This window comes from Xenopus laevis, chromosome 8L (genome assembly GCF_017654675.1).
Source record: "Xenopus laevis strain J_2021 chromosome 8L, Xenopus_laevis_v10.1, whole genome shotgun sequence".
NCBI classification, from domain to species: domain Eukaryota; kingdom Metazoa; phylum Chordata; class Amphibia; order Anura; family Pipidae; genus Xenopus; species Xenopus laevis.
The window spans coordinates 42,530,059-42,543,255 of record NC_054385.1 but is presented as its reverse complement, the minus strand read 5'-3'; the positions used below and the strand labels follow the sequence as shown (position 1 = coordinate 42,543,255).

The following is a 13,197-nucleotide window of genomic DNA, read 5'->3' as shown; positions in this document are numbered from 1 at the left end:
TGCCGACTTAATCTGTTGGCAGTTTATATCTGCCCATGTATGGGGGCCTTAACATACTTAGTTTCAGTGACCCCAAAATGGAAGCTGAAAAAGGTCAGAAGGCAACAAATACTTAAAAAAGAAATACTATGACAAACCAAAAAAAATGAAGGCCAATTGAAAAGTTGCTTAGAATTAGCAGTTCTATACCATACTAAAATTTAACTTAAATGTGAAGCACCCCTTTAAGGGAAAACTATGTCTTAATAAAAACAGGTAATTTACCTGGTAAATTGCCCTAGTATGTGATCTATAAATAAATCTTATCACAGTGGCATATAGATATGAGTTATTGTTTACCTTGAGCCACCATTTTGTGATGGTCTGGGTGTCACTAACCAATCACCTCACAGGAAATAAGAGTCTAGCCATAACGGGAAAAACCATGGGAATAATCAACCTCATGCACCCTTTTCAGTTTCTGACATAGAATTCACATCATTACCCAGATATTTTATAAGCCTAAACTAAATGTTTCCATGAAGCCTAACCAGAAATTGCACAATTCAGGAAAAGGAATGCTATAAATATTGAAAGTGTATAATGGTGCTAGGCTGCGCTCCAAATGACTCATTTAGGAGGGGGATTTCTGTGCAGCTCGGCCCCTGCTTGGTGGCTAAACACTGAACTGAATTTGGGAAGATGTCAATGGGTTTGTAAGGAACTCGCATTTGCTTTCTCCTACTAGTGAAATCAGCAGGCAAATGTATTAGTTGGACGTAGCTGTTGCCTCAGTAATCTGTTAAACATTAATATTGCGCTTTCAACTGTGAAAAATAACAAAGCTGAGGAATAATAGCAGAGGTGGGTGCTGAGAGGAAATATCTTTGGTAGTTTTCTCTCCCTGGGAAGAGTTGTCACAACATAGCAGAGACTAATAAATGTACAGGATAGCGTGCGTCTGGTGATTTCCTGCGAGTAACATGAGAGCAATAGGAAATGGTAGATTTGCTAGAGCATACCAATCTTTGGTGCATTATGATTATTATCCTATATTTGGGAAATAGGATAGTGCCAAATATTCCGCAGAGAATTTTATTTCCGTCTAGTGATATACTCCTTTGATCTGTGTTAAAAAAAGAAGAAAAAAGTGCACCTTTATCATCGGCGTTGAAAGGATTTCTCTAAACAGAATAGTCAGGAAACCAGTGTAGGGAAATAGTTTCCAGATTTGCTAGATAAACTCTTGCTTACAGCTGTATTTTCTCTCTTCCAAGACACACATTTATTATTGTAAATAATACATAATTACAAGGAGGGGCGAAATACTTGTTTTGGTGAACATGGAAACAGGTGACTTAGAAGTGGTTAAAAGTTGCAACATGGAAATTCTTTTTCTCTTTGTGCTCCCTTATACATGAGATGCTTTATCCCTCCCAATATTGTTGCTACTCCGTACCATGCACTTGAATGAGAAATGCCTAACCATGGCAGAAATTGAGCTTTTCAACTTGGATACCCATTTCACCTACCTTTCCTTAGTTCTGTTTTCTGACTTTGGCGAAATAGCCTTGTCTCATTAGTTTTAAATAATATTTGGGAAGGAAAGCTGTCCTAAAGGTTGGGTGCTCTGACGCTAAAATGTCTTTTTATTGTAAATGTGTGCATGATGGCTTTCTTGGTAGTTGCAAGTCCTATAAGACTCTGAAATCAATGAGGCAAATGTATATAAATATTAAAGTTTATCTTTTTATACTGTTAATTGAATTAAATTATTGAGGTTGTTCTTGTTGCTTAAGGAACTAATCCTGTGTGTCATCATATTAACCTTTCAATAATTTTCTTTCAGTCCAGCAAAATTAAAAAGGGAAGTAAAGGTGACTGTTCTGTCCTGAGGCCAACACTGATGGCTGCTGTGCCTGTAAGTGCAAACCTTTTTCATGTAGTGTTTTACAGCTATGCATTATTATTTGAACACATATTAACAAACCCAAACATTCAGTTATATCCAGATCAATAAAGTGTGATACAGGTATTGGAACTGTTATCCAGAAACCCAATCTCGAGAAAGCTCAGAGTTAAGGGAAGGCCATCTCCCATAGACTCCATTATAATGAAATAATTCACATTTTTATAAATGATTTCCTCTTTCTCTGCAGTATTAAAACAGTACCTTGTACTTGGTCCCAGCTAAAATATAATTTAATCCTTATTGGAGGCAAAACAATCCTATTGGGTTTAATTCTTAAAAATTATTTTTTCGTAGACTAATCCCTTATCCAAGAAACCCCAGGTCCCAAGCATTCTGGATAAACAGGTTCCTAACTTGTACAAACAAAACTTTCCACTAGTGTACATGGCACGCTAGCTGTATTTTTTCAGTCTGAAAACTGTGGCTTTCAGATTGTCCCTGTGAGCCTATCACCATGTGGAGGTGAAAAGCCTTTTTCATTGCCTCTCTAAGTTGCCCTTAAGAAGCATGATTTCCATAGATCTCTTTGCAAAGTGATATAAAGTTATGTTTCCAATCTCCTCTTTTCCCTTTGTCATTAGCCTTTGCTAATTAGAGTAGCATCCTATTACATTTGTAACCCTTTGCCAACTTTTGCTGTTTAAAACCCTAAAGCAGCAAATAAAACCACATAGTCCTTATTAGTTGCCCATTGAGGTAGGACAAGGAATGGTGCTGAATGTCCTCATTACTCTTTAAAGGAGAAGGAAAGGCTTGCAGCATTTGGGGTGCCAAATGTTAGGCACTCCCAAGTTATTGTATTCACTTACAGTATGTGAAACCTCGGGCCAGTGCTCCGGTGTTTCAGGTAAGTGGATACAATCACTTAGGGGTGCCAAACATATTGCTGCAAGCCTTTCCTTCTCCTTTAAAAGCGCAAAGCTTAGGTGGTTTTCTTAATTTCCAGGCAATATTCTCTTCCAATGTTACATAAATCAAACTGTTTAGATTGTTAGTTATGGATTTATTATTATCCACACATTTATAAAGTACCAAGATATACTTCAGCACTTTACAATATAAATAGAAAGGTGTCTACATTGACCATAGCAAAGTCTTCTTTTTGCAGCAGCAATATGTATTTAATTTACTTTCTTTTTTTTTTTTTGCAGGAAATTATGGATCGAATTTATAAAAATGTCATGAGCAAAGTACAGGAAATGAGTGTAATTCAACGCACTTTGTTTAAACTCGGGTATGACTACAAACTGGAGCAGATAAAGAAAGGATATGACGCTCCGCTATGTAACATGTGAGTGCACACCAGTATCTTGCGCTTTGATATCATTGTAGAGACAAAGATGACTAAAAAAAAAAACATTTGAATTAAGGTACATTGTATAAAAAAAAAATCTCTTCTCTTTTCAGGTTGCTCTTTAAAAAAGTCAAAGCTTTACTAGGCGGTAATGTACGCATGATGCTGTGTGGGGGTGCCCCACTTTCCCCACAAACACAACGGTTTATGAATATTTGTTTCTGCTGTCCTGTTGGCCAGGGTTATGGATTAACAGAAACATGTGGTGCTGGCACTATTACTGAAGGTAAATGCTGCTTAAATACATGGCTAAATCTCCGCTAATAATATCCTCAAGGTTAAGGTTGACAAGTATGACATTAATATTTAATGTTTGTAAGTGTAAGTTTCCATCAAGTGGCAGAAGACCGAGCTTGTTTTAACGCCTTCCCCTGTAATGGTCCCAAACAGTACCGGTCTTTGTTATGTTAACTGAATGCTGATGTAGGTACCTGGGGCATAGTTAGCTCAGTGTGTTTTAAATCTGACTATAAGCTTCTTTTGTTTATCACATTGTAACTGTGCTTGCCAGACTGCATAGAGCGATAGCAATATGCTTCCTCCTTTACTTAAACTGAACGAACGTAAAGCAGTTTGAATTATGTGCACTGTAATCCCATGTATTCTATTTGTACAGCCATAATACTTATCATTTTGTTTCATCCTTCTCTGCCTCATATTGACTACCCCAATGGAATAAGTTGCTTCATTTGTCCTAATTAAATTACATAATTGATGGCGCCGTAACTGTATCATTCAGAAGTTTGTAATTAGATGTATTTTTTTTCTTCTCTTTTTCCAGTTTGTGATTATAGCACTGGCCGAGTAGGGGCTCCTCTGACCTGCTGTGAAATGAAGCTACGGGACTGGCAAGAAGGTACGTAGGGTTTGTGTATATGCATTACTTGTTCAAAAGGTCCGTGATGCACAATATGCCTTAAATATAAAATGTTCAACTGGCTGCTCTTGAGAAGTCTATGCAATGAGGTCTAAATTCAGATATCTGACATCTCGGGTATTGTAATCATAATGCTAACCACCTAGAACACATTACATTTTTCTCACAACCATGCTCACTATTGTTCGACTTATTTCTATGTGAGCTTTATAAGTCAGGCCCGAGTACAGCTTGATTTTGTTTATTAAAGAGTGACTACCATGGCCATAAACTGAATAACACATGAATACGTTTCAGTTTTAGCCTCTGTACCCACTCTTTTACTTGTGCTTGCTGTATTGTACATTTTATCAATTCAACTATACAGCAACTAAAGTGTTAATTGCGTTTTCCTCACCATTTAAATCTACAAGAGCATCACTGACCACAGTGGTTAAGAACATTTTTTTTAGTGTTCAGCTATGAATTAAAAAATGCATTGCATAGAAAGGTATGGGCTAAATCAACAGTGGTATATTTTAAGAGCTATAGTTTTGCTGGAAGTGTATCTGGAAGTGTTGCAGCCAAAGGCTATTGGGTAACTTATCTGTTTACTTTCAGGTGGTTATACAAATATGGACAAACCACATCCAAGGGGGGAGATAATTGTCGGAGGGCAAAATGTTTCGATGGGGTATTTTAAAAATGAAGAAAAGAGCATGGAAGATTTCTATGTTGATGAAAACGGACAAAGGTGGTTTTGTACAGGCGACATTGGAGAATTTCACTCAGATGGCTGCTTACAAATAATTGGTAGGTCAAAAACTGCCAGTTTGTCTATACCTTTTTCCCCCATCCTTCTACCTAACTAAAATTTCATAAGAGACCATAATCTTGTCTTTCACTCTTTACAGACCGCAAAAAGGATCTAGTGAAATTACAGGCTGGGGAATATGTGTCTCTCGGAAAAGTGGAAGCTACGTTGAAGAACTGTCCTCTTATTGACAACATCTGTGCTTATGCCAACAGGTACAGGCTTAGCTGCAACTTCTTTGCCATGGGTGTTAGGCAAGGGGAGTCACTACATTTTAAAAATCATGACAGAATCCCTTTAATAGCTTAGGGCAGCACAAGTTATCAATGCCCCTTTACAGGCACACATGGATGATAAGGAGCTTCTCGTTTTGCCAAGTGAAAAAGCCACATACTGCACTATATATACTTTATTATGGTTTCACCTGATCCCCTAATGTAAATGGAAGAGAACATTAGGGAGAGAGTATAATAACACAGAGTATAATATAATGCCAAATTTGTGTGTGATTTCAGTTTTCAATCCTACGTGATCAGCTTTGTGGTTCCTAATCAAAAGAAGCTAACAAGTTTAGCTGAGCAGAAAGGTATCGATGGAACTTGGGAGGAAATCTGTAACAATCCTGAAATGGAGACTGAAGTATTAAGGGAGATTAAGGAGGTTGCCAACTCATGTAAGTCATGTCCTGTTTACCACATCCTTCTCTTCTATTCTTTGTTTATAGTTAAGTGGACATCTCTTGAGCTCTTGAAAAGGCTGTATCTGCCTCCAGACACATATGAGGCAGTCCTTTTTTCAACGGCATGATTTATCTATGTCATAGCATGGGAACAGTTGTCATAAATTGATAGCGGATTCTAATTTTCCCTTCTCTGGAGGAGTCTGTGGGACACAGGGACTACTCAGAGAAAAGGATTTAACAGCGAGTATAACAAATTCCCCTTTTCTCCAATGGCTTTGGTTCTAGCAACTCTTTCATGAGTGTTTTACAATATTCCTTTAACTTTGCTCATATGCATGGCAACTGTATTTTTCTAAATAGCTAATGTGTGTGTTGCTGCATTGGCACCTACATTTTGGCACAACATTTCCAGCATAGTAAGATGTAAGCAAACTTAACATATTGCATGTCGTGTATATTAATCTGCTCAGAGTTAGCAGCCGGTGTACGTTTTTGTTTTTCATTCCATCTGCTGCCATCTAGTGTTTAAAATGTTTCTTCAAAGTCTGCATTATCCCTAAACCTAATGAGAAAACATTTAAAAATGTTATAATTCACTATATATGAACTTTTTTTAACCCAATATTTCTCAGTATTCATATGTAGTCCTCTTACCATTCTTATCACTTCTCTTGAAGATAAACTGTACACCATGAAGCTGATCTACATAGACTAGATCATATAGTGAAAAAAAATACTCTTGGATCCGAATAAGAGTTTTTTTAAATATGTGTTTAGAATATTTGTTTAGTCTAAAGCAGGGGTCCCCAACCTTTTTTACCTGTGAGCCATATTCAAATGTAAAAAGAGTTGCGGAGTAACAAAAGCATGAAAAAGTCCCTTGGGGTGCCAAATAAGGGCTGTGATTGGCTATTTGGTAGCCCTCATGTGGCCTGGCAGCCTACAAGAGGCTCTACTTGGCACTATACTTAGTTTTTATACAATTAAAACTTGCTTTCAGGCTTGGAATTCAAAAATAAGCACCTGCTTTGAGGACCCTGAGAGCAACATCCAAGGGGTCGCAGAGCAACATGTTGCTCACAAGCTACTGGTTGGGGATTACTGGTCTAAGGTTTATAGCATGAGTGTGTTTTGAACACATGGCCCTATAGTGGTCTCAACTCCCAAAACAGCTTTGAAAGTGAAAGCTTTCCCATTAGTGCATAGTAAACACTGTTTGTGCAGCAGATACTGGTGATGATGACATATGGGTGCCATTCATAAATATTTGTATTGCCTGTCACCACCAGTTCTCTTCTAATGCAGAGTAAAACCTTAAGGCAGTTTAAGAAAATGTGAAAGAGCCGTTATAGTATAGAAATAAAATGAGATATTTAGTGTACAAGGACAGGGAATGAAACGAAAGACTGCACAATCTCTGCAAATGTAATATGCACCCTTACAAAAGGTCAGCTCAGTCCCATAGAGCATCAGTTCCCCCTGTAAGTGTGGATTATGTTGATGGTGGGATCAGTTTCAGGGTATGAGGAAGGGGCTCTGTTCCTATTGGTGTATGTTACAGCCAGCTCAAATCACCTTCAAGAAAGGTCTCTTTTCATCATTTTGAGTTCTGAGCTTGTTCAGATCAGCATTTGTATACCTACTGCAGTCACACTATTGGCAGTCCGATCTAGTTTCACAGATTGGTACAGTGGTATTCTCATCCAATGTCTTTTTAAGCTGAATGAGAGTCCCAAGTGTATGATAATGCAAAACACTGCATCAAAGCTGTAGCAAGATTTAACCTAAAAAAGTAATAAGGGCCATTAGCCCTAAAAATTGAAGTTCCTGTAATATTCTGATTGTGTAGATCAGTAATATTATATACAACGGTGATCTCCATTTAATCACCATTAAGATTTAAGGGAAGGGATTCTGGCTGCTAGGGGAGCTATTTAAATCCCATGTACCTGCACATGCCATTAATTCTGTATTTATAAAGACCACAAAGTAAAAGTGCAAATTTGTGTAAGAAGCTTCAAAAGGTTTATTTTACACCAAGTTTTGGGGGGATTTTACCCCCATAGCAAAAGATAATTTATTTGCAATAAAAAACTGATGAATAACAAAGTTTTTTTCTCTGTACTTTGTTTTCCAGTGAAGTTGGAGAGGTTTGAAATTCCTATCAAGGTACGACTGAGTCCGGATCCCTGGACCCCCGAAACAGGACTGGTAACCGATGCATTCAAACTGAAGAGGAAAGAGCTGAAGAACCACTATATAACTGATATTGAACGCATGTACGGAGGGAAATAGGACCAAGGACTTTAATGAGAGAATCTCTTGTTCTGGTTTATCTTTTTGTGGTTGTGTGTGTGGTTTTTTTTTTGTTTTTTTTGTGCAGAGGAAACTTCATACCATCTGTGAGGAGCCATGACCATGCCTGTGCATGTTTGTGGAAATCTACAAACTTGACGGTCTAGTTCTAAGCTTGTTCTTGATTTTAAAAACACCAACAAGCAAATCCGAGGGTTGTTTTTTTTTGCCTATAGTTATATGTTTTATGGATCTCTAGCAGAAATCAGGTTATTCTTTTTAATGATATCCCATTTATGGAGTACCTATTGGTTTGCTTGTTGATCATATCTAAAAGCAACGTCATGGCTTTGCCATTTGCTTCCAGCTAGTTGTTTATTGGTGGATAAGCCTTGTACTCCTGCAAGGAACAAAGCTTTAACTACTTAATATTTTCTGAAATGTACCTGAGATTATAAAAATTTCAATTACCTGATGCTCTGTGTAGATTGTGGCAACCCTTGAACCGACGCAGGGGGTTGGTGTCCTTGCCAATTATACTTAATGGTCTGTAGCCTTATTCATTCTATATATGTATGGGTTCACACACCCCACCCCTGTAGAACAGAAACGATTAAATCTGTTTCCTCTGCTGCATGAAGGTATTAACAGCAACAACGAGTCTGTATTTTCCAGCAGCTCAGGAGACTCATTGGTCCTGTTTTGTCTGACCCTGATGAAATGTTACTATTAGCTGCATATATTGATAAGTGGATCACACACAAATTGTTTGCTGCTTTTTCGAAAGTATTCCCAGAGAATTTTGATGTAAAATTCAGGGATGTTAAGAAAATATATAGATATATGTTTATTAATCTAACTAGAATAGGCCAGTTTAAACCCGATTTACTTGACCTTCTCTGTTACCCTATGCATTTATTCTGCCCTACTCAGCATTTAGGTTCTTGGTGATCTATTTAAGTACTGAGTCAAGTCTCCCTAGCAAGGCTGGAAGTTTTAAATGACCCCTTCATATTCTGCAACTTCTTCCTCAATCCATTGATCCATTGTGTATCAACAGCCTCGCTGAAAGTCTTCCACCTCTTTCTTGATTGCAATGCCTCTCAAGCACAGGATGACAATACACAACTGAGCTGTATGCTTTAGGCTTTGCACACAATAGTAGGCCTGTCATATTTAGTAGTACTTCTGATGCTCTAATTTATAAGAAGGTTAAATACGGTGCTGGTCACATCAGGGATTATTAGGCCATTAAATGCCAGTAGGGACTTGTCAATATATGGTGAGCTCAAACTCCCAACAGCCCATAGTAGTAGATATGTGCATAAAATATGGGAGTCCTATAGCACAAGTGACTCTTTGTACGTGAAAGCTACCAAGTCTCTTCAACTAATGTATCAAAGAAGAGATAATCGTCCACTTATATTTATATATTCGGATTGTAACGGGTGTGCTTGGATCGCTATGTATGTTTAAAGAAATCACATTTGAAACTGGTTAATAGTGTGTGTTGTTTGCCCTTGAGTTTGTAGCTATTTATTTTCTAGATCTGCCCTGTCCATAGCTTTTGTTTGTTTCAGAGCAATTAGCAATACAGCATGGGGGGGGGGGTGAAACCCAAAGACTGAAGGTGTGTAATAAATAGTTGCTGTTTGTGTAAAGTTATTTATTTGCTCCCCATGAAAGGGAAATGCGTAATTCATATACAAACGAGTAACTCTCTGAACTAGTGTGCTGCCTTTCTGGGTCATGGGTGCAAAGACACTTCTCTTAGAGCTCCAGCCGGCTCGAAGGAGCAGGTAAGCACGCCCATAAGCTCAGATTGCCCATCACTGTATTAGCGGGTTAGATATAAAGCAGAGATACTGTAAAAAAAAAAAAAAAAAGTGGTTTTTTTCAATCTGACGTACTTTGCACTTTTAATTAAGATGACTTGTTATTGATGCTGATTTGTTTGTGCCGTCAGTCGGCCGCTGAACATGTTCCTTTTTTAATATCAATATCTTAAACTATTTATTAGGAAAGAGAACAATATTTTGAAGCATATTTAAAACACATATATATGTATATATGGAGTCTACAGAGATCTTATTGTCACTTAAATAGAGGTTGTTTTTTTTTTTTTTTTGTTCCTTCTGTTTTGTACTTGTTAGAGAAATAACTGGGTTTATATTTTATATGCTGTGTTCATCATACCACTGTTCTGCTCGGATATTGAGGCTGTTTTTCAACATGCTGCTTGATCCTAGAAAGTCGGCGCTTCGATTTGGGTTAGCAATTTACTATTACAGACTTGCTGGGGCCTTATTACTTGCCAGTGCTGATCTGAAGTATGATACCAAGATGTCCGCTGTGATTTTATAAACCTTCCATTTGAGGTATTGTATAGAAATGACCTACGTGAATCAAATGTATTTGTATGAAAAACGGCCAGCTAATCTTCTATGGCTGGAAATGCTGCATATGTATGAATTTAACACTGCCACAGAAGGGACCACAGACTGATGTGTGTGTTATTTATATTCTTTTACAGTTATGTATTTTCTTGAACATATCAAGTTTTTCTTTTCTATCTGGTAATTTATTATACGGTGTTTTTGGCTTTAATGTCACAAATGCTATTTTGTTAAAGTGGTGGTGCGCCTGCTCTTTAGTGTTTGAAGCTTGTCATTTTTTTTTTGTCTTCACCTTTACAAACTGCCTTTTGTATGTACAGGTATTACCGCTCTCGAGCTAGTTTTCTGTTGTGCTCAGGATTATTATCTCTATTGAAGATGCAGATCAGAAACTTGTTATCTAGGAAGAAAAATTAAAATGGTTACATTTGGATACAAAGCAAAAAATGTGTGTTTTTTTTTTTCTTTTTGAAGAACAGTGTTTCCTGTAGTAATGCTTACTAGTTATGGTAAACATTACCAAAATGGCTAAACTAAGGCTGGCAATTAGCACTCAGGAATTGGTTTCTAAGTTCAATATCGGGTTGACTTACCCTCTGGCAGGAAATTGGATTGGGCAATGGAAAAGGTGTCCAATTGGTGTCCACAAATAAATATGAATTAAGGGATATTCCACGGGTCAAAGCTGAGAGAAGAAATAGTGCCTAGCCCATAACCACAGTCAGTCAGATGTCAGGGTAAGTACCACATTGGCTCTCCCCAACAGCCTTAATCCCCATCGCTCAGATTAACCCAATATTGTCCATTTCAAGGTGGGCATATCGGCTAATGTATGGCCACCTTTAGAGTGCTTTACTTTAGCTTTGCTGCCGAGCTATTCTATCCCATAAGTATGAACTGAACTTGACTGTATACACGTACCACCTTATACTGGCGGATGTGCAAGTGCAGCAATGGGAAGTCAATCACAAATAAGAAACCAAAGGGTTTGGTTTGACGGGCACGACTATACACGCAGCTCACTCTTTGCCAGCAGAAAATGTCCTGCCTGGAGCAAACAATTTGTGTTTATAGTTTGTGTGAGGATTCCTGCCAAACCTACAGTACAATCATCCTTGCTTTCAAAATGCATTTGCAGAGAGTGTGTATATGTGTGTGTGTGTTCTGAACTGGAATTATTTATATAGCACCAACACACTTACGCAGCAGTTTACAGAGATTATACATCATTCCCTGCCCCAGTGGAGCTTACAATCTAAGGTCCCTATCGCAGTCAAACACACAGTAGGGTCAGTTTTATCCTGAACCAATTAATTTGCTTATACATTTTTGGCGTGTGGGAGCAAACATCGACGAAAATCCACATAGACATGGGGAGAACAAGCAAACTCCTTGAAGGTAGTGTCCCGGCTGGAATCAAAAGTGCCTCCCACTGAGCATCCACTCGCTTTACTACTGTGGAAAATAGGATTGGACCTTGAGAAAGCAGTAGCCTGCAATGCTGTACAACATTTTCTTTATTAAATTAATTAATGACCTGGTTTTTATTGCAATTTCCTTGAATAAATCTTCTAGTAGTAATTAGTTGAAGGGATCCATGCTAAAGAGCATGAAAACAGGTCTCTGTTTCTATTAATAAAGCTGGCCAATCAATTACCAGAGAAATTGAAAGAAAAAGGGTGTATGGTTTTTGGTATGTGTATTGTGGCCAAACAATCTGGATCAATATTCATGTACTGTGAATATCAGTCTGTTTGTGAACCAGGCAATTACTATCTCTATGGCCCCACGTGCTGTATCCATCCAATCAGCAGACCTCTGAAGAAGTACATGGTAAATTGAGAAAAAGATCCTGTTGTGCAAACCTACAGAATAGTATGGCGGTTTATACATTTTCATTAAATATTATACTATATTTTTTTCCCTTTAGACTTGTGAAACAGCAGTGAAGACAGCCAGGGTCATCAAAGTGTATCTAATCCAAATATACCATGTTTGCACAATAGAAACAATATTATTCAGTGATTTTACAGTTAGTTGTAAATGTAAGCACAAGCTGCCTTATGCTATTCTCTGCACTATTGGAGCCAAGACTTCATTTCCATCAATGGTTTGCATGTTATGTTTAACAACAGCATTAATAGGGTTGCAAAGAAGGAGAATCACAGAAGTGCAAGGCATTGTGGGAACTGGAGTCCCCATAGTAACCCATGTCTCAGTCTCACCATACCTACAATGCAAATCACACAACTTTATGAAGTGCATTATAGTGTGGCATACCTTATTGACATGATTCATGAGTTAATCAGTGCCAAAATTATGTTCTTGGTCTAAACATGCATGTTCTATTCAGATACATTTCCTGTTCCAGCCCTACCCAAGGAACAAAATTCCTGACTAAGGATTTACATGGGACAATATACTACAATAACATTCACTGTGGTGTATCTTAGGCTATCGCTAGCTTTTCTGATGGAAAAACTCCAAATCTTAACCATCAACATCAGGAAGGCCATAGGATTCCCGTGCTACACACTGAGTTAGTAAACCCAAGTCTCCATTGTTTAGTGGGTTCTTATCCCTCCCAAACCTTTAAGAAAAGAATCCATCACATGTGTATGAAAATTCACTATACAAAGTACTATGAAAGTAGTTACCTATTGCTTAAGGGCTCATAGGTTTGATTCCAGCTAGTGCAAGCAATATGTAAGTTCTCCCTGTGCCTCAGGTTCCCTTCCACACTCTGAAAAGGTTCAACTGGACCATAGTATGTGTTAGATTGTAAGCTCCACTGTGGCAGGGTCTGATATGAATGATGTATAATCTCTGTAAAGCACTGGGGAATATAT

General features: G+C 37.9%; 1 protein-coding gene across 12 annotated transcripts in view; it reads left to right on the top strand.

Moving 5' to 3' along the window:
• Nucleotides 1–10,795, top strand: part of acsl4.L (acyl-CoA synthetase long-chain family member 4 L homeolog) — a 42,294-nt gene extending 31,499 nt beyond the window's left edge. For all 12 annotated transcript variants that reach the window (XM_018229840.2, XM_018229839.2, XM_018229845.2 and 9 more), the window contains 8 exons: nt 1,829–1,900; nt 3,103–3,242; nt 3,359–3,531; nt 4,087–4,161; nt 4,783–4,974; nt 5,076–5,190; nt 5,491–5,648; nt 7,795–10,795. In XM_018229840.2, coding sequence (XP_018085329.1) covers nt 1,829–1,900; nt 3,103–3,242; nt 3,359–3,531; nt 4,087–4,161; nt 4,783–4,974; nt 5,076–5,190; nt 5,491–5,648; nt 7,795–7,952 — 1,083 coding nt within the window. In that variant the 3' untranslated portion in view covers nt 7,953–10,795. The remainder of the gene's footprint in view (nt 1–1,828; nt 1,901–3,102; nt 3,243–3,358; nt 3,532–4,086; nt 4,162–4,782; nt 4,975–5,075; nt 5,191–5,490; nt 5,649–7,794) is intronic.
• The last annotated feature ends 2,402 nt before the right edge of the window (nt 10,796–13,197 follow it).